The sequence below is a fragment of the Motacilla alba genome, chromosome Z (assembly GCF_015832195.1).
Source record: "Motacilla alba alba isolate MOTALB_02 chromosome Z, Motacilla_alba_V1.0_pri, whole genome shotgun sequence".
NCBI classification, from domain to species: domain Eukaryota; kingdom Metazoa; phylum Chordata; class Aves; order Passeriformes; family Motacillidae; genus Motacilla; species Motacilla alba.
Genome location: NC_052046.1, coordinates 71,829,022 through 71,851,004, shown reverse-complemented (window position 1 = coordinate 71,851,004; position 21,983 = coordinate 71,829,022). Strand labels below are relative to the sequence as shown.

Here is a 21,983-nt window from a genome sequence, read left to right as displayed (position 1 = left end):
AATGAGGCCCCCAGTGGATCCCAGGGAAATTCGTCAAACCCTATCTTGATGCCGCAACAGATGACAACACTGCAGCAGACTGCCTCCGGAGACCCCTGCCACAAAACACCTCAGAGAATGCTGTTGCCTGGCGACCATGAAGAAAGAAGTTTGCTCAGCCAAATATCGTCGCCAGAGTCCTAATTTCCCAAAGATACTTCCCTGTACCCTATAACCTGACAGATCCCTTCCCATCCTCCCCCAAAATTCCCTTACTGTTCCCCCCATATTTTTCCCCTCGATCCTTCCCATAACCTTTAACCCAAATTTTACTGTATCCTCAGACTCCCTTCCCCCTCCCAATCTCCCTCTTTCACCCTGTACCTTTATGTATGTCCCCAACACCTTCTCATTTCTCACCAAACAATGGTGCTTGTGCACCTTAACAATGCCACTGCCAGTGACTGATCATGTGTCCCCACTGCACAAAATGATCCCACTGGCAAACTACCTCAAAAAACTCTTACTTCCCTTTTGTTATAAACCCAACCCTTATCTTCTTCTTACAGTCTTTCCATTCTCTAACCTATTACTTTAAACAGGGGGAAGAGGTAAAGGGAGTCAAAGATAGAACGGAGGAAGTTAAAAACATATAAAATATCTAAACAACCTGTCAACCTTTTACTGACCTTTATTTCTGTTTTCTTTCTGCAAACACACACCTCATTTCACCAGACCACCGGATGGCTGTGTCAATGGCATCCCTCAGAGCACCCCAAACCTTCACGGCAGCTGCAATCATCATCACTGTGCTCCTCTACATCCAAACAGCAGCTGGATGGATTGCACCACAGCCACAAGAAAATGTTTGGGTCACACCTGCAAAATCCCTCCAACAGAACAATTTTTGCGTGGCCATGGGAAGCGTGGCTGACTCACTATCCACATGCCTGGTAGGAATCCCCGTGTCACTGAATGATTATTCTTACACAGGTAAGAAACCCAACCCGGTGGACACCTGGGACGAGTGGACAAGGATTTTGCCTCATGCACCCCAGGAGCCCCAGGAATTAGACCTACTGGGCTACTCTCGAGCAACTTACTGTATCAATTTTTTCTACAACCTATTGGAAAAAGATTGGCATGAAACAAGGAAGCCACAGATATTAGAAAGAAAATATGTATCTCATAATGATAAGAGTTATAATGTAGCCAATTGGCCTAATTACACTCGAGAAACCCTGAGTCATCTCCCTTTCCCAGGGTGTCCCCAAGGGAGTGTTTCTTATCTGTGGTGACAGGGTGTGGGCAGGGATCCCCTCGAAGATCAAAGGGGGTCCCTGCAGACTTGGCCAGCTTACTACTCTCACCCCAAACACCACGCAAATCAAAAATTGGCGGCGAGAAACTCAATTAGTGCGACAAAAAAGATCATATACCCAATTGGACCCAAATTGCGATAGCCAGATTTATAACTGGGGAAGAACAAAGAGGGTCGCTATGTCCATTTTCTTGACATGGGTCTCAGCTGCAAAAGGCCCTCGGTGAGCTTTCTCACCTGGGGTGGTGGCTTAGTAAGCAGGCCAACGCCACATCTGCCGTCTTGTCCGATCTCTTGGCGGACGAAGAGACCACCAGGCATGCCACGCTGCAGAACCAGGCAGCAATTGACTTCTTGCTGCTCACCCATGGCCAGGGCTGCAAAGAGTTGGAGGGACTCTGTTTTTGTCTTCCTGGAGTACAATGATCCAAGCAAACATCAAGGAAATACAAGGACAAGTGAAGTCTCTCTTTACAGAAAGTAAAAGAACGGATGCTGAGGACAAATTGTTCTCCCAATGGGGTGTTCCCGAGTGGGCAGCCTTGATTCTCAGAGGTCTGATGTGGATTCTTCTCATAATATTTATCATTTTAGTAGCCCTAACATGCTTTAAAAGAACCACAGACCAGGCCGTGGGAAGTGTGTACCTAATAAATGAAAAGGGGAGAGATGAGGGAGGCAGGTAAACCTGGAATGCCATGGGAAGACACCACTGTCAGAGTTGTGGTGATAGACCAGCACACTTTCCCACAGTTCTTTGCTTGTTGATGTTAATTTGTTATTGCCAGTCAATTGTTGTTCACTCCCCAGTTTACAGAAAATTCTATACTCTCTGTTCCCCCCATTGGCTATCCTTGAGAGATCCCTCCCACCCTGTTCCCCCATTGGTATCCCCTGTGTCACCCCACTTCAACTCCTCCCCTGACTCTCTTTCCCCATTGGATGATTTGTACCCTCACCCCACCTACCTCCTCCAGTTATATACCCTGGCCCCACCCCGGCTCCTGGCTCTTTGCCTCTGGTTCTCCTTCAGCTGTGGTTGTGCTGCTGTGTGCTTCTGTTCCTCTCCTCACTTCCACCCCTCCTGCATCCCTCGCCTTCCCTTCAATGAACCCAGTTGGATTTACCAAGGGAAGAGTCCTCTCGTCATCCTGGTGAGGCATCAATTACTACATTTGGGCTCGGGTGTCTGGTGGGCTGGGGAAGTTGTTAAGTAGCCCGACGTGGAGACACTTTTGGTGCTGCAGGCACCCCGACAGCACCTGCCCGAGGAAGCTGCTCCAGCCACCCGCAAACTCCAGTGTAACCTCTCCAGGGAAGTGTTGAATCTCCAGTGAAGTATGTAGGGATGATGTAGCTGCATTGATTAGGAATAAAATGAAGAGTTTATATTTTATAGCACCTGTGTACAAGTTACAACAGGATCGCTTTAATTGGAAATGCTGCTGCAATAAAGTTGCCATCCTTTCCGGCTGGTTATTTTATGTAGATCTCAGAGCAGTCAATAAAGTATGATGAGACGCTTTATATCATTGTCTCTTACAACTTTCCTGCTGTGGGATCTTAATTACAGCAACACCCCAGGCAGGAGCTGGCCCATCATGTGCCCCTCTGCAGTAAAAAAAAAAAAAAAAAAAAATTATTAGAAGCTTAGCTCTGAATAGGGTTTGAGATCAGCTTCACTCAGAGATCGACACAACACTCCCGAATTGATTTTCACTGTCAAATGAAATTCTTGAGATGTTTTAGGCAAGGACTATCTATAGCTCAACACTTTTTTTTTTTTTTTTTTTTTTTGGTAACAAAAGGTTCTACACAGAAAATCAGAATTTGTGTGTGGAAAAAAAAATGATAGTAACATCACATTGTGGTATATCACATTCTGGGCAGAAAAACAACCCAGGTAAAGGCCTAGGAGGAAATGAAGATATATTTTCATGACTTTAGGTTATTGTTTAAGAAAAGAACACTAAATCCACAAGGAAGTAATTCCTATGCTGTGGAAAAGTCCTCTTCCCGGGACAGACTCTATGAATTTTGAAGCTGCACCCATTTGCCTTTGTTCATCTTCCATCTCACTGATAAAAGAAAAATTTTGTCATACAAATCTCTCATCACATCCCTAGCCCTGGAAAATCCTCTGCAGCTGAACCACTATGAGCATGGTATTATATCAGAGTCAAATGCCTCTCTCAGGTTTAACTTTGAAATAATTTTATAATTGATTTTAAATCAACACAAAACACAACAGTGCTGCTGTTATAATGAGCAAAACACAAAACACTTAACAAAAAGTATCCATAGCATTAAAGGGAATGGGTTATAACACAGATCATGCTGGTAGTCAGTCAGTTATTTACTGGGAAGCAAATGGGGAAACAGCAGAAAGAAACAAAATATCCCCCCCCCAAAAAAAATAAAAAAATTCACGTGAATAGAATTTTTGTGCCACATGCTGACTTTAATCAGATCGCTAAGTTTAAAACAACTGTAATTGCAAATGTAAAGAGACAGTTTTTTTATTCAGGTGGACTTCAAAATACAGACTTTTAACACTCTAACACTTCTTGTTAGCTTTTTAGCAAAGGAGCAGAATATGACTGGTGTTTCACTGTAAAGTAATCAATTAGGAATAACAGCAAAAATAACTTTTGCATGATAGTAACTACGGTTTGCATTAATTTGAAAGAAGTGCTAAGAGTGTAAGGTATTAGAATAAGATCCATTTCCTTTAAAAACCCATATTATGTGAGATAAAATAAAAAGTCCCATATTTTGTACTGGTTAGTACTTCATTACCTAACACATCATTGCAAAGCACATCGTTGGCCTGAAAAAGTTCTTCGTTTGAAGACCACAGCAGAGACTCACAATCAGTCTTTTCCCTCATATTCTTTCAAGCTGTAAATGTTTTTTCAAGTGATGAAGCTTGCAGGGTGTTACAAGGAGAAGCTCTTTTTGCCTTGAGAGACAAAGCACGAGGAGGTATTTCTAGGAAGAAGGTATGAATATATAGAAGTGAAATGAAATTTCTGCTGCTCACTTTGTAATGCCAAACAAATGCTATTTGTTCATGTGTCACTTATGAGCAATCAAAGGGGTAGTGATGGGGAAATTTTGGTTAGCAAAGAGACTGCGGGAACCCTCACATAATTTACATGGCTCAAAATTATACACATTAGTTCACTGTCCTGTTATTCTTCAACTATATAATCTCAAGAGATGAGGGGAGTAGGGCATTTGCTGACACCATCTACCAGAGCAACCTCAATTTGTTTGAAAACAAGTGTTTATCCATCCTAGATCCCATAAAAAACTTCCATCTTCTCCCTCAAGTATTCTTCACTGAGCAGGAATTTATGTAAAGTAAACTTCACTATTTAAAAAGGTGCTAAACACAACTCGGTCTTAGCACTCAGAGTGAACATTTCATTTTCTGATTATTTATTTATTTAATAATTTTATTTATTTATTTCTCTTTCTTTATTTACAAATTATTTTCTGTGTTGCATGCAAAAGAATGGCCTGACCCAAAGCTTCCTAAAGGGAAGAGAAAGAATAGCATTGATTTCCAGTAAGGCTCTGCCTTAGCCTGGAACCCAGTGCTCTCTCCTATGGCTCAATAAATTAATTCTTGGATACCATGTGTCGCCATGGCAATGGTCCAATAGAAAACATGAGATACAAAAGTAAATTCAAAATGCTGCTCAAATTGCTGTTAAACAATGTGTCAATTAATGTGTTATGGTGGTTAGTACTCAGATGTTCCTTGGGGTAGGAGAGAGTGAAAAGTTCATGGGCAGGCAGTCCCCTCCCTTCTGCAGGTCATTTAGGCAAATGAAAATGCTCCTCCACTGGCATTCATCATTTAAGAAACACATTATGGGGTTTTTTAAAGCATATTCCTCAAGGTGCTTTTCCTCAGGCTAAGATCTCTAAAGTCTGTTCTTCTTACAGCAAAAAAATTTCTCTCATATTAGAATCAAATTCTGTAATACATTTTTCTGGCGTTCCTCTGCTCCTTATTGAAGTTACTGAATATGTGATGTTGTGATTATTTTTTTGATTTGTCACCTTTTCCATACTCAAGTTACTTGAGTATTAAGAATTTCACTTTTCACAAAATTATTCCTTCCCTCGGGCAGCCTGTTCCAATGCTTGAAAATCCTTTCAGTGAAGAGTTTTTTAAACTTAATATCCTAAACCTCCCCTGGCCCAGCCTGAGGCCGTTCCCTCTGCTCCTGTCCCTGTTCCTGGCAGCACAGCCCGACCCCCCAGCTGTCCCCTCCTGGCAGGAGCTGTGCAGAGCCACAAGGTCCCCCCTGAGCCTCCTTTGCTCCAGGCTGAGCCCCTTCCCAGCTCCCTCAGCCTCTCCTGGTGCTCCAGCCCCTTCCCAGCCCCATTCCCCTCCCTGGCCATGCTCCAGCCCCTCAATGTCCTTCTTGGAGTGAGGTGCTCAAAACTGATCCCAGGATTTGAGGTGTGGAATGGCTTTAAGCTGAAAAAGGGTAGATTTAACCCTGTTACTAGGAACAAATCTTCCCCTGGCAGGGTGGGCAGGCCCTGGCACAGGGTAGCCCCTGGATCCCTGGCAGTGCCCAAGGCCAGGCTGGACACTGGGGCTGGGAGCAGCCTGGGACAGTGGAAGGTGTCCCTGCCGTGGCAGAGCGTGGCACTGGGTGGGCTTTAAGGTGCCTCCCAATCTAAACCAGTCTGTGATTCTGTGATTCTAACTCAAAATAACATAGAGAAATAAAATAGAAATCTGGAGGAGAACCAAATTGAATGCAATCCATCAAAGCATGACTTCTTTTTAGTTCAGATTGTGAAACCATGTCCGCACTTTATTTAAGAGATATATTTATAAAGCAAATAGAAAAAGCAAGACTTGTGCATCATAGCATGGTACCTATGCAGCAAATTTAACCATTGAGTCCTAACTGCCCTTGAAACTTAAAGATGTCCTTTGTGCCATAATGAAAAATAGCATGGAGTTGCACTTCTTTCAGATGTCAGAACACATTTTTAAATATCAAAGTTTACAGCAATCCATCTCATTCCTAAGTACAGTGATAGTGAGACATGATCTAAGTAATAATTCTTTCTGCATCTGTCACTATGAAGATTAAGAAGATTCATCTCATAAATACTGGATTAAAACCAAAGCTAATTTTGTGCTGAGGTATGTACAAAAACCTGCCAAAACAAAACTGGTTAATTGCAAAGCAGAGGTTTGTAACATAAGAAAAAGGTTTTGGGTTGGTTTTTTTATTTTTTTAAATTTTCTTTTTTTCTCATCTTTTTTCAACCTTTTTTTTGTTTCATACTTATACTGTATTATAAACAACCTGATCTGAGGGTGAAACCAGTCTACACCTGTGTGCACAACAATAAACACATCTGGCAGTGTAAGAAAATTCTGATTTGGCAGGACCAGTCAGTGGTTTGCTAAATTGAACTGTGTTAGGCAACGGAATGACAATCCTACTGAAACCAGGAAAGGAACACATACACAGCACTTCTTGCCTTCAGCAGCAATTTTGTTTAAATAAACTGATCTGTTTTAGCATCTCTCTCCTCCAGATTTCTTTGGGAATTTTAGACACAAGTCCCACTGAAGGATTGGCTTGCTTTGGGAGTGAGCGGGATAACATTAATCTGAGACCTGAGATGTCAAGAGCATGGTGATCTCTTTATTTAAACCTGCTTTCCAACATGCCTCTGCCCTCTCTCTGGATGTCCTCCCACCCTTTCTGGGAAAATAAAATCCAGGTGAGAGCCAGCTCAGCATTTCCCTTGTGTGAGGCCTGTCAGGTCTGTCCTGTACCACTGCCAAACACCAAAGCCTGACACTGGATTTTCTGATGCTGGGGAAAAAAAAAAAAAGAGCAGGCAGTGTCAGCTGCCAGCATTACATCTCTGTTCAGCAGCAGGGATTAAGATAGTGTCTGAAAAGGAGTCACTAAGATCCTGAGCTGACTCTCCCTCATGTTAATTTAAATGCTGGTTAATTACACGTGTCACATCAGCAGGGTAGGATTACACCCCTGGAGAGCCTTTCCCCTGAGTGCTGTTGTGCTTCTCAAAGCACAGAGGAAGAGGAGAAGCTGACTTGAGCCTCTACCCTAAAGATTTGTCTCCCACTCTCAGCCTAGGGAAAGCTACTGTGGCAAAACCAAAATCCTGACAGAAATACAGTATGTATTTACAGTACGTAAACATGAGCCTGCAGCTTTAGTTGCCCAGCAGTGGACACTTGCTATTTTTTTACTTAAAACTTTTCTGGGGAAATTAAAATGAACACGCTTGATGACTGAAACACCACAGAGTAGTCAAATGCAGCACCAAGAGCATCCTCCTAGCACCTGCCTTGGAGATATTTATATGCACAAATAAGATCCCATCTCGGTCACCTCTAGACTCAACAGGGCCCAGCTCTTTCCCTGTGTGCTTTTGTTGTTGTGACCCTTTGTGCTCCAGTTATACCCTCCAATAATGTCGATTTTTTTCCCATTCTATAGTATACCCACCTGAGTGGGTGCCCAAATTCCATGTTGCAGGAGGATGGAAGAAAAGATTTTGAGGCTGCTGCCCACTTTCTGGTACATAACAGAGTGGAGTGAGGGCAGTGTGGGAGCTACCAGCCAGGACTGTGCTCTGGGGACGGAGCTGGAGCAGTGCTGGTGCTGGCCATGGGCAGCCTGATGGCTGTGGGGCCAACCAAGGCTTGTCATCGCCAACACACTGAGGAAAAGCAAGATGTGGCTGAAAAAGGGGCCATGCGGAGGCAAGGCAGTGCTTTTCTGGGACAAAAATCCTTGTTCTCAGACACAACAAATAAAAGGCAGCGTCAGCACGGAAGTGGGTGTGAAGTGATGGCCAAAGGTTGATTTGTAGGGGGGATGAGGACATGGAAGACCCACAAAGCCCCCAGGACCCTGGGGGTCATAATCTGGACCAAATTCCTTCCTCCCTCCCTCTCTCCCTCCCTCCCTCCCTTTTTTCCCCTTTTCCCCCCTTTTTTCCATCTTTAATTTCCCTTCTTTTGCTCCCCTACCCTTCACCCTACCCCTTTTATCCAAACCCCATCTCCATGCACTCACAGCAGTGCCTCAGGGACTAATACACCAATTTCCATGGCAAGTCTGCAATTTACTGACAAAACTTCGTGTTTCCATTCTTACTATGACTCTTGCTATTTCTATTACTACTATTACGTTACTATTATTTCTATTGCGTTGCTATTATTGCTATTGCATTACTATTGTGAAAAGTTTGTATTTTATGATTGGCTTTTCTGAATGAATATTACATGAAATATGAATATTATATGAATATTATATGAATATGAATATTATATGAAATACTGAAATGACTGTTATATGTGTTATGTTAGAAGGTTATGCTGTATTAATTTTCTTAAGTAGTGTGTTAAATATAGTTTTAGGTTATAACATAATGTTAAAATAGAAACTATGCCGTGTAAGATACTTTTTTTAAGAGAGGACTCACACCGAGATAGCAGACACAGGACACCTAAAGCTTTCAGAGAAAAAAATTTACTGCTCTCTTACCGAATTCTTCCCGCCTCGCTCAGTCCTGAGGATGCCGTCAGGATTCAGAGGAAGAAGCTGACACTGACCCTGACCAGACAGAATCCTTTGTTTGAATGGAATTTATGCATCATGTATGAGGTGTATGAATATGCGACAGGCTATTGCTTTTAAGGGCTGATCCTCTATTAACGTGTGCCCTTTTTCTGGCTTATTTTGCCCAGAAAGAGGTACCCGGACCGTCTTGTTATTGTCTCGTATTGTCGTAAATCTTAACTGTCCCAAATTTTTATTACTCCAATTATATCAATACTTTTACAACCATTCTATTACTATTAAACTTTCAAAATTCTAAAAACAAGCGATTTGGCGTTTTTCACACTATTATTCCTATTCCCACTACTTATTAGCATTTTTACTTTCCCTTGCGGACCTCGGCCGCCCCCTTCCTCCCCCGGGAGCGCTTCCCGAGCCGGTGTCGCTTCCTTCCCGTGGCGGAGTCACGTCACAGCCGGCGCTGCCGCCCCGCCCGCGCCCCGCGCCTTCGGCCCGGCTGCCGCAGGTGGGTGCGGAGCCGGAGCGGCTGCGGCTCCTCGGGATGCTGCTCCCCCGGGATTTGGCTTTCCGGGATGCAGCAAGCCCCGGGACGCGGCTCCCCCGGGACGCGGCTCCCCCGGGACGCGGCTCCCCCGGGATGCGGCTCCCCCGGGATGCGGCTGCGGAGCGTGGTGTCCCGGCTCCTTGTCCCCGCGGAGGGTCCGGTGACAGGTTTGCAAGTATCGGCATCACCTGGCGGGCGGGCTCCTTGCTGGGGATAGTGAGGAGGCCGCTGGATACACTGTACCCTGCTGGGCTCCCGGCCGGGCTGGGGGTGCTTTCGCTCAGAAGTTTCCAAATAGAAATGTTTAAAACTCTTATTATGTTATACATATATAATGTATATAATGCCTACATAAGCATGCATGTGTGTATGTATATATATATGTGTGTGTGTGTGAATGTATATGTATATATGTGTGTGTATATATATATGTATATATATGTGTATATGTATAAATATGTATATATATATGTATATATGTGTGTATATGTATATATGTTTAAATATATGTGTATATATGTGTATATGTATATATATGTTTATATATGTGTGTATATGTGTATATATGTTTATATATATGTACATTACATATGCATATATAGATATATATTTATACGTAGAAATGTTTAAAAGTCTTATTATGTCGTATATCTATAATGTATATAATGCCTACATATACATGCATATTATGTGTGTATGTATATGTATACATGTATATATATATACAGATATACATATATATGCACATATATATACATATATAAAATTATTTTGTTTTAATTTATTTTATTATTTTATACTTATTTATATCTATATTTCCAGATTTATTCTTCACATATACGCACACAAATATGTATCTTATACATATGTATTATTATATGTATATGCGCACACATATATACATATATATAAATTATTTCTTTGTTTTTAATTTATTTTATGATTTTTATGCTTTTTTATGTCTAGAATATATTTTTCAGATTTATTCTTCAGATATACACACACAAATATGTGTCTTATACATATGTATTACTATATGTATATGCACACACATATAGACATATATACATTTTTTAAAATGTATTTTATAATTTTTATGCTTATATCTATAATATATTTTTCAGATTTATTCTTCACATATACACACACAAATATGCATCTTATATGTATATATTATTATATGTGTAGGCACACAAATGTGTCTTTTATATGTAAACATTATTTATAATATATTTCATATTATTATCTATTTAATGTATTTATATGCATATCTGTGGGTATAAAGCTATATGTAAATATATCAAAATAGATATGCATGTATGTATGTATATATAATGCATAATGTATACATATATATGTATAATGTAGAAATATATATAATATAATGTAGAAATGAAATGTATATACAAATTATGTTAATATATGTGTATATATATATATGCGTATATTAACATAAATTTGTATACATATGCATATTTACTGATGCAAATATTTGTATATTTGTATGAGTATATATATGTATAGGTCTATTTATATGTGTGTATATGTGTATATACTTAAATAAGCTGTACATATAAATAAAATATATACATATCACATAATATGCAATATTATTATATACATAATTAACACACAGTATCATTATATACATACTATATATGTAAAATACAGTAACATTAATATAATTATCAACACAATACACCAAAACAATACTATGTATTAATGACATATTAATACCACCTTCTATTTGGTCTATATGAATATTAATGTGTATTATGTATTACCATCAGCAATATCTTAATATTTTAATATCATTGCTGTATTTGTTATTATGATGATGTTACAGGATGTGTAGCATCTAAGATGTTAATGTAATTTCATGAGATTCATGGTTATATATAAAATATTGTATGCTGTGTTCTATAATGTATATGACATATGTATTATCCTTTATTATGCTATTATTGCTCTTCTCTTTTAAGCTCCTTTACAAACTTTGCATTCTGGTAGCAGTGTGTTGTTTTGTGCAAGTTCTGTAGAGCATTCAGAGCAGGCCATCACAGCAACCTGTTGGGTGTAATTTAAATTAATTGGAATTCAGAGTGTGGCCCTGGGCCAGATTCCAGGATGCACGCTCCTGGAGGGATTAGTGAGCAAAAGTTGTTGACAAATGTGACACTTCCATCTTTTCTGGGATGGGATGCAGTGTATTTTTGTTGCATTTTCCCCAGGTTGGAGTAGAAAATGCATGGAAACATGCACTGATTGATGCATATCATCACCCCACAGATACAGCTGATATCGCTGATGAAATCTTTGAATTTCAAGCTGCTGCAGGAACCTGATTCTCCCTGAAAAGACTTCTAGAGTTATGAGCATGGGCAAAAATACTTTCTTGTGTTTTGCAGGTCTCCTCTGGATTCCTGGTGGGGTGAAAGCTGCGCGTGGCTCTCCACAGCTGCAGGATTTGGTGTCCCCACTCACGTGGGCTCCCTGGTCTGTGGCTGTGTCACCTGTTTTCCTGTTCAGCATTTCCTTGGTAGGTAATAAAATGCAGACTGCCAGAAAATATCGTTTCCTTGATGGCCATAGGTGGTTTTGAATGAGGGACAACAGGAGATAGGTGTTTTAAATGCCATCAACATACATTCTGATATTTGCACCTACTTTCTCCCCCCATTCTCTTTCAGCTGTTACTTAAAAGGTAAATATTTCAAGGAAAAAAAATCCATGCTTGTCTTTCCTTGATTGATGCTGAGATTAAGTTTATACAGATACTTAGCTCATCTAAATAATGGATGGTTTTAGTGTCACAACTTACTTTTCCTGCAGATGAGGATTTATTGGATGATGGAATTCTATTAACAGGAATTGAGTCCAACTTGGCTCTGCAAAACGGAGCATGGGCCAAGCCCAGACTGAAAAGAATAATTTATTAAATCTGTAGCATTGTGGTGTAGGGGAAGATAAATTCTCAAGTTTCCAAGCATCCTTCTTTGCATTTATGTATTCATTTTTTCCCCTCAAGCAAATCTTTATAATTGGGGGTAGTTTAGAGAAAGATCCAGAATAATGATATGGGAAGTTTTGTGCATTTTAGTGTCTTTGGTATCATTTTGCTTAGGTGAATAAATAGACAGACAGGACTCTGTTTTCCTCAGGTTATTTATAAAAACAGCCACCCAGTCTCATGTTAGCCCTGGAAACAGCAGATTCTTCTGGTCAGTAAAGATTTGCTGCTGGATTCTGAAGGTAGAATTTCTTGTTATTACATAAAATTGATAAAGTTAAGGCACTGCTGGCTGATTTTTTTTTTTTTTTGGGGGGGGGGTGGGTCTCAAAGCTTATGTACTGATATTGTTTTATTCATTCCTCTTCAGCTGATGATTTGGTAGGAGTTGTCCTCACAACAACAGAGCATGGAGGGATCAAAAAGGGGCTCTATAGGACTGAACTGGAGTTGGTTTATGCACATATATGTGCAAAGGGAGAATGTGATCTATGGAAACCTGGGCTTTATTCATTCTACTGTCCGCAAAACAATTTGAGAGCATCTTCCTCATTTGGAAGTCTTGCTAGGAAAGCATTCTTAAAAAACTTGTCAGAAAGCAGACCCTTTTTTTTTTGCCCCCATTTTTTATCTTGCATGTGAACAGGCCAACATGCTGTAAACAATTCATGCCAAAACTGCATCCATTCTGGACTTCCATTTATTGTGGGTTTAAAAATTTTCCACATCTGACCAAAGCTCTCCCTGCCATCCAGGTCTGCATTTTTCCAAAAGGTTCCAAGCTTGTCCATACCTTTAACATGCAAAATCCCAGGCAGTTCTATTTCCACCTTCCTAAGTGAAACAAATGCAGTAGCTGCCAAGGACTGTGACCTTTGGCAGCGTGTGCTGTGCCAGTCACTGCTCAGTGACAGGAATTTTACTGCTCTGCCCCTTGCAGCTGACTCTTACTAATAGCTGCTGTCTTTTGGCTGTGCAGGAAGATTGGTGGAGCAGTGCCCTGTCACCCATTTGATTTTTTCTTGTGGTTCTGGCTTAGAAATACAGCATTAGAGTCCACTGCAGTGTTCTTCCTTAGTGGTTGTTCTGGATAAACTGTCCTCTTAGAAAAAAAAAGCTTTGTGATATCAGTACTGAGAGATCCAGAGCAGCAGAAGAGCACTGGGTTCTTTCTGACTGAACGTCCTAAACTGTGCCTAGCAATTGCAATGAGATCCTGCTCACTCTGTAGCTGCTTGAAATTTTGACATCACATTGTGTGTACAGTTTTAGGTAATAGAGCTACAGGTAAGTCAGGCCTGAAACTGCGCAGAAGCTGTTTGGCTTTGGGTAAAAGGGATTCAGTTTGGTTTTCCCAGTATAAATTCTGGTATCAGGTGTCATGTCTGCTGATAATGACCATGCAGACTCCCTCTGGCTTCCTTTTTGGCCCCTCAGTCCTAAAATGCCTTAGAGGTCACATTAAGGCACAAGTTTGGAGGAAGCAGTGCTGCTGTTAATGACATTATGAGCAGGTGATTTCAAGACTCCAACGTGGCACCCTTCAATAACACTTAACTTATTCAGACTCTCTCAAAGGAATCACAAACCCATCAATTACTTTTGCTGTTGCAGGAAGGACTTGGGGCAGTGTGAATGCTTTTAATATTACCAAGTTAAATCATCTTGGCTACAGCTTTTTACTCACTGCAGAACGCATTGTGTTAATATTCTGATTAGGTACAGATTAGTTTTTTTTGATGGAATAATTCGGGTAAGTAGACTATGTCAAACGCTGCAGCAAGATTACAGAGGTTCAAAGCACAGCACTTTGCATCTTTAAGTATGCAATTCCAGCTGCCATCTGTGGATCTGGAACAGCGTAATGCATTTATGTCAGCATTTGTGTTGAGGAATTTAAAAGAGGCATTTCGACAGGAAAACGTAGGTGTTTTGTTGTTCCTTCTTCTTTTTTTAATGGAACTGCTGGTTTTTGAGCTGCACAATGTTTCTGGCCTGCCACATAGTAAACCACCTCCCTGATGAATGTGTTGATACTGTGAGCATAAAAACCCTGGGATGAATGTTTTGGCTGTGTGTGATTTAGAGCCGCCACAGAAGCGTCGCGTTTATCCTGACATTAAATTTCATGAGCTATAACTTGGCGCAGAACAACCCAGAGTTTTTATTTTTTTTTTCTCTGCCTGAAACAGGATGATGGTGCTCTGTTTTCTGAGCAGAGCCCTGCCACGAGCCAGGCATTCACCCAGCCCACTGGGGAGACAACTCTGCTCAGCCAGCACGAATAAGCCAGTGCTGACGTTATTCACCAAGGTAAGAGCTGTTCACACAATCAAGCTGGGCAAGACTCTGTGTTTGTCAGCTCTGATACACAGGAGTTACAGATTAAATGGCTTGTCCTTGCCTTTTTCTCCCACCCCCTTCAAAGTAGTGTTGGGTGTTTTGCTTAGTGAGTTTCTGCACACCAGGCTTTGCTGCACAGTCCTGCTCTCATTGTAAGAATTTGCAATCAACAAATATTCCAGGACAATTTTTCCTCTGTGACTCTATGGTTCATTTACTTGTTGAAGATTTGGCCCAGCTGCCAGTGTTTCGCCCTGAAAATGGAGAGCAGAGATGAAATGTTGTACACAATCTGCCAGCCACAAGCATCAGCAGTCAAAGCAGGCTCTTCAAAGTGCTCATGTTTAATTTCAGCACCACCTGTGAGACTGTAAAATGTATCCAATTAGTACTGGGAGCACGTGAGGGAAAAGTAGATTTTTCTTTTACCCTCTTTTTTGCTTTATTGGCAGCAGATAAAATGTATGTAGAATTCCTAGGCACATTTAGAAAACAGATGAGATGAGCAGGAAGGGTCATTTGTGGACTGTCACATTCCATGAATTGTTTTCAGTTATTACCTGCATCGTTCTGCAGTTTTATGAAGGATGGCACAGGGTGGGTTATGCTGAATTTATGTGGTTGTTGCAGCTTTTAAGAGGAGGATAACTTAGAAATGCAAAGCACTGAGATGCTGACATCAGTGTGGTGGTTCTCGATATGATTACAATAATTTCCTCCTCCTGTACAGTGTTTTTCCATTCCATCTGTAACCATACAGGAATGTTTAAACTGTGTGACAAATGAATAGTTTAAAAATAATAGGTCAGCATCCATTTAATAATCAGAACTATCGAAGTTACAGCTTTCTCTCCCTGTGCCCAGTTCAGCCTCAACTAATTCGGAATTCAAATGGGGTAAGGTAGGGAATAATGCTCTTATCTTTTAATAATTAAAAAATTATCTTTGTGCCTTAAAATTCCTAACTAGTAAGTCACTGTGTGAAATCAGATTTTCTAGTAGCAGATTTCCAGCAGTTCTCTGAAATGGCGTTTTGTTGAAGGTGTTTTTTGACTCTAAATGTTTATTGTTACCTTTAAATGTTCACTGGCAATTGCAAATAAAAGTGCAGTGTATAAAAAAATCTAATCTACACTGTTATCTTATACTAATTGATCCCTTGTTTGCCTCCTTCTTATTTTTAATAAGGAGAAAAGCGGAGGAGAAAGCAGAAGGGAGTAATGACTTCTGGATCAAATGGATAGAAGCTACCAAATGGGTTTCTCTTGTTTCCCTTTTTCTGACCACCCCAGCAATTGTGCAACATTTGCGTATATAAATCTACTTTTAGAAAAGATTTCACTGTTTGTTAAAATAATTCACTTTTGATTTTAAGCCAGTACCAACTAGTGCTTGAGCTTGCCATGAGAGTAAAACTGTATTTTTTCCTAAAAGTTAGCCATCTTTACCAAATGCATTTATGTGCCTGGTATTTTGGGAAGCTCTCCACAGGTCTAGAGGAACCAAGAGTATCCTGTTCTAACTGGGAGGAGCCCTGGCGTGTTACAAAACTGATGTGCAGGGTTCTGGATCAATTCCTTTCAGTCACCAGTACCTATCAAACCAGTCCCTCCAAAAGCAGCCAGGACTATGAAGAACACAGCCCTTCAGTGTCCTGCAGAGCTTTTCAGAGCACAAGGATTTGTCCATGTGAGAAAGGCAATTTAGGTTAGATCTAAATAAAAGTAGAGTGTTTAATCCGACGTAATTCGCATTACTGGAAATTTCACATTGCAGGAAATAAAAAGTAGCTGTTTCACATTTAAACAAGCTCAAGGAAGACTTTTCAGTGGGAGAAAGAGAAGAAAGTCTTTCCCAGCTGTGGAAGGTGTTTTGGGGCAGAGAGGCAGAGTGATCATGTTCACCTCCATACACTTTGCCATGTGAATTATGTGCCAGATTCTGCTGCTGCAAACACTGGAGCAGCATGTTTTCATATGAATTACTTCTTCAGTTACGGCCTGGGTGGTCAGCAGAACTCAGATGGGGGAGCTTTCAAAAATGTGAGTGTTTTTTTTGACCTCATCACTGGTCAAAACACTGCAGCTGTTTGCCAGTTCTCCTCGCTGGAGGTTACTCTCCTTCCAGCTCTGCAGTTTGAAGGATCCTGCTTAATTTTTTCCAGGCAAAGGCACCCAATTTTAAATTGCCTTCTTTTCCCATTTGAACTGAGCCGTGTGTCTTGATCTGAGACAGGCTGGAAGTTACTTGTGTGCCTTTCTCATTCCTCTTTTTGCAGGAATGGTACCTGCAGCTGTCTTCGTTTGGTGATGACAGTGCTTTCAGGTCATTCCCTTGGATCAGCTTTTAGAAAACTGTTAAATTTGCCCCATGAGAAATGCAACAGCAAATGTAAAATAAATAAATTCAGTGGCTGGATAATTCGTTGGGGGTTTTTTTGTCCTCCATACTGCACTGCTAAGTAAAGTTTTAGAAAGCCCTAAGTCAGGGTGGTTGGTACAGGGACGGGAACCTGAATTTACAGTAGTGAAGGTAATGTCTGTATGTGTTATTTCACAGTGCAAACAACTTTTTTGTTTTACTGCGTGCTTTAAGCTACTCTGAATGTTTTCATTTAGAAACCATGCCCTCTGTGTGATGAAGCAAAAGAAGTTCTTGAGCCATACAAGAGAAGGGTAATGTATGGAAATTCTGTGTATGTTTTCTATATGGAAAGAACAGTTAATCAGGATTCTCTCTTTGTAAAAAGAAAATTGCTTGGATTTATTTGCATCTGTTATTCTTTCATGGATGACCTCTTCAAGACAATTTCAGCACTGATTTACATAAAACTCATTATCCAAAAGCATTTTGTGATAATGCTACTCAAATAAGTATTGGCAAACTAAACCAGTGTGGACCATGCTGAAGCAGTTCTTGAAAATACTCCTTTTGTAAATACTGTTGCCTTGTCTGAAGGAGGAGTTTGCAAGTTTTATGAGCCAGGATGTAATCTGGGAAGGATGTGACTAGGTGAGGCTTCGGATATTTGAACTATGTGACTGCAATTTTTGCCATTTTTCAAGCAGGTTTTGATGTCTCTGTTGAAGGATGAAACTTTTAATGGAAGCATTGAGAGCTGTTGCGCTCTGCTGCCTGTTTTGTTCCCAGCTGTGTGTTTGTTGAGGTTGCTGCCCACAGGCAGTGGTTCTGCACAGTGGAACAAGAATATTCTGGGCGAGGGAGAGAGTCCCTTGTGGAGAAGCAGTCAAGGGTTGTGGATACATATATTTTGTACTCACAAAACCAGACCACAACACAAAGAATAAACCCACAAGCTTCAAGAGAACAGCCTTGTGTTTCTGAGGAAAGCACTGACCAGAAGACAAGCAGGTATTGTTTTTCAGCATCCACTAGGAACTGACATATTTCTTCTCTGCCACAGTTTATTCTGCAGGAGGTGGATATTACCCTTCCAGAGAACTCGGCATGGTATGATAAATACAAATATGACATACCTGTTTTTCACTTAAATGGGAAGTTCCTCATGAAGCACCGAGTCGACGTTCAAAAGTTTGAGGACCGACTTAGGAAGGTGGAGCTGCAAAGTGAGGGAAACCAGTGAGGAAAATGCAGCTGCTCTGATGCAGATCTCGAAGGTGAAAAGAACATTTGTGGAAAAAACCCATATTCTTTATCTGGCCTTAAATTTCTTAGGACACATGAGTCTGAAAAACTTGAGTGACTTGTGTTCTGTTTTGCGTTAATCAGCCAGCCCAGCTGCACCAGAAGCCACCTTTTCTGTGCTGTTCATTTGCTGCTCTCCTGGGCTGGTGTTTTCACTGACAGAATAACAGCTGTTCCACAGCAGCAGATAAAGTAAACTCTGTTTGTATGGGGTTGCCATGGCCAGGTTTGGGTAGTGGGGGGTGTTACAGGGGTAGTTTTTCTGAGAAGCTGCTGGAAGCTTCCCCTGTGTCCATCTGTGCTAGCCAGCTCCAGGAGGGATCCTCTGGCCACATCTGAGACCTTCGGTGATGAGGAGGAAGAAGGAGAGAATGTTTAATAAAATGACCACAAACCCAGTTCTCCATCTCCCTGAGCCACTGAGGGGAAGGAGGAAGAGAAAATTGAGAGTAAAGTTAAGCCTTGGAGGAAGCGAAGGGTGGGACAGAGGAGTTTGTAAGATTCAGTTTCTTTTTGTCTTTATCCTACTGTGATTTGATTGGTAATAAACTAATTTCCCTAAGTCTCTTCTGCCTGTGACAGTGATCAGTGGCTGATCTCTCTCTGTGTTCTCATCTCAACCCACGAGCCTTTTATTGTATTTTCCCTCCTCTGCCCAGCTGGTGAAGGGACTGATAGGGTGACTTTCGTGGGTGTGTGGCATCCAGCCAGGATCAGTGTTTAAAAGATGATTATCACATGTAGATTGGACTGTAGATATGTAGGAGAATTCCTTGAAGAAGTCTAGGACCCTATCCTAAATGGTAATTCCAAATAGAAAATAGGGCATTTACTGTTAAGTTAAAAGGGCGCTTGATTAAAGACCACACACTCTCACTGGAATTTTATCTGTAAAATGATCATCACAATTTGATATCATTATTGCTAATACCTAACACTGAATAGTTTCTTTTTCACATTTCAGTTCTGTCTGCCACACAGCTGCAAATCCATTTATTATATGGCAAGAATGCCATTTTTTCAAGGATTGCTGCACTTAGATTAGTTACATAGGCAATGCAGGCCTGTGAAGGAGACAGAATGCCCAAGTTAACATACTTTCAGGAAGAAGAGAATGACAGATTCAGGAGAAGACAACCATTTTATGTTAAATAATATGTAACAGACTGGAGTATGTTGCTGGTATTTTTGATGTACTTAATAGATTCTTTAACACAGAAATGAATCCCTACCTGCTGCATTTTCGTTCTTCTTATCATGGTGATACTCAGTCTTTTCTTCTCACTAGGAATTTAAGCAGGTTCATTTGACAGATGAAGATGTGTCTTCACAGAGGGAAAAATACAGATACAATGCCTGGCTGGAGCAGCAGACTGAAATACAGCAGGATTCAAGAAAGACTCTTAAGTTTTGGAGTATGGTTTAATAAGAGGTCCGCTGATCTGCTGTGGTGAAAATGGGCTTCATGGCCTCATCCTGCAGTGTCTTTAGCATTTGACAAATAATTTGCAATCTAGTTTTGATATATTCCCCAAGATGAAAAATTTCTGGGGAGGAGGGAGTAAGAAATTAAAACTTTCCTCCAGCTTAGCAGCTTCAGTCCACTCAGGCTGGGGTCTGAAACTATCCAAGGTTTCCCAGGAGGGAGACCTGTGCCATTTTTATAGCACAGAACTTGAGGTAAGTTCAGCCAGATCATGGATCCACAGAGTTTTTCATCACCATTATCAGAAGAACAGGGCTCTAGAGACAAAAACTTCCATACTTTCTGCAGTTCATGGTGCTACAGTCAAAATTCCGACTGTTCCACGGGTTACTGTTAAATAAAAGATCTGAAATATCTCTGTATCAGCGAGTGCCACTTGCCTTTCTTCTGTGATTTGAGATGGTTTCAGAGGGCCCAGGTTTTTTCCTTGCTGAGGTTTTGTGATAAGAGAACTGCACAGAGCACTTGTCAACCGTAGCTCAAGTACTCTTCCAAAATTCAACAGCATTATCTCAAAGATAGGAACAACAGAGGTCATGTGGACTCACCCCACTTCCCAAAACACATAACTGACAGAGACTGGCAGAGCTCTCACAGAGGTTTTTGCCTTTGTCTTATTTTAGGAAGGTCTGTTTTGGGAAGAAAAAAAAAAAAAAAAGAAAAAAAAAAAAAGAAAAAAAAGAAAGGAAAAAAAAAAAGAAGCTGAAACCAAAACTTCTTAATAATTTTAGAATTGATGAATCCCTTGTTCCTTTTTCTGTCAGACTGTGTTCCTCTTTAGCCACTGCCAGATACTTTTTCCCCCATTTATTTTGTAAAGTGAATGATAACAGGATTTCCATAATAGCTCTTATCCATTGCCTAGCTTTTATGAGTGAGATTGAGCTTTTCCATTAGGGCTATGCTGCCAAAAACCTTGCAGTGGCTTTACTTTTCTGTTCTGCACCTTTAAGAGAGTGGAAAGCCTCTTTTCATCACTTTGGACAGAGGGATAGAAGGTGGGAATGTGTTAATATGGAGAGTTGGTGGCACAGCCTCACCTTGCTTTTTCCAAAAGCAAGAAAGGATGCATCCTATATAAATTTGAGGGGGTTTTTCCCCTTCTTCTTGAATGTAAGAAATGGAGCTGTCTCCCAGCACATGCATCTCTCTAATGAAATCTGTTTAAGTATAACACAGATATTAAAAGGAGAAAGTGTTTGCCCCTGATGAATATATCTTTATGGAGCAATGTGCAACTTTGTGAAAACTGGCAGTTTACTCTTTTGGCAGTGAGTATTGGCAGGAGTGTAAAACCTTGTAATGCACTATCTCTGTAGTAAAAGGAGAATGAATACAGGATGGATTTATTTTTTATTTCTAGCCAATTAAAAAGCACACAGACATTGTCCCATCTTCTTCCAGTAACTTTAAAAAAAACAAATACCCACTGGGCTTACTTTCTTCTATGTTCTGCTTCTCTGACTCTTTCTTTGTGTCTTTACATGGTACACAAGACATGGAAGAAAATGTCTCATGTCTTTTAGGCACAGCACTCCAGGCACAGTGTCTTCCTGTCCAAACTGGCCTGTGGTACATAATCTCATATTCAGCTGTAATCACATGGCCATCTGGGTTAACTACATGTGGAAGTAAACAAAGCTCAGTATGCAAGTGTTTACAAGATCTTTTTTCTTTTTTCCTTTTTTTTTTTTTTTTTAATTTCCGTGGCAATATCACTTTCCAGGCAGTTTTGCTTTATAGTCTACCAATAACATCTCTATTCTTTTCTATCATGCTCTGCTGCTAAGAAGGCTCCATCCATTCCTGTGAAACTGCTTTGCCTTGTAGACCCAAACCCGAGTTTTTCAAAGTCATGACTGGAGCTGTAAGAACAGAACAGAACAGAACAGAACAGAACAGAACAGAACAGAACAGAACAGAACAGAACAGAACAGTTTCCAGTTGGGGAACTCCATCTGAAGAATAGCTTGAGCTGCTTTGGCAAAAAAAATCATGTTAAGAACAACAAAATTTATTCTCTG

The 21,983-nt window shown here is 40.6% G+C and overlaps 1 protein-coding gene and 1 long non-coding RNA gene across 4 annotated transcripts; one reads left to right on the top strand and one right to left on the bottom strand.

Annotated features, from left to right (window-relative positions):
* Window positions 1–654: 654 nt before the first annotated feature.
* Window positions 655–9,352, bottom strand: LOC119695810. 2 transcript variants are annotated; one of them, XR_005255393.1, is made up of 4 exons: window positions 8,875–9,352; window positions 4,100–4,291; window positions 2,428–2,911; window positions 655–1,947 (listed from the first exon to the last, which is right to left on the bottom strand). It is a non-coding gene; the product is annotated as an uncharacterized LOC119695810 (long non-coding RNA). The 2 variants fall into 2 exon arrangements; XR_005255392.1 differs by lacking the exon at window positions 655–1,947 and having other exon boundaries at window positions 2,240–2,911.
* CZH5orf63 (chromosome Z C5orf63 homolog) lies at window positions 9,347–19,035 on the top strand. Of its 2 annotated transcripts, XM_038124954.1 has the most exons (5): window positions 9,347–9,415; window positions 11,863–11,993; window positions 14,657–14,777; window positions 17,426–17,482; window positions 18,232–19,035. In XM_038124954.1, the coding sequence occupies exons 3-5, from the start codon at window positions 14,658–14,660 to the stop codon at window positions 18,409–18,411; spliced, it is 357 nt and encodes a 118-aa protein (XP_037980882.1). In that variant the 5' UTR covers window positions 9,347–9,415; window positions 11,863–11,993; window position 14,657; the 3' UTR covers window positions 18,412–19,035. The 2 variants fall into 2 exon arrangements, with proteins under 2 accessions (XP_037980882.1, XP_037980881.1); XM_038124953.1 differs by lacking the exons at window positions 9,347–9,415; window positions 17,426–17,482; window positions 18,232–19,035 and adding an exon at window positions 9,434–9,621 and having other exon boundaries at window positions 14,657–14,778.
* Window positions 19,036–21,983: the final 2,948 nt, after the last annotated feature.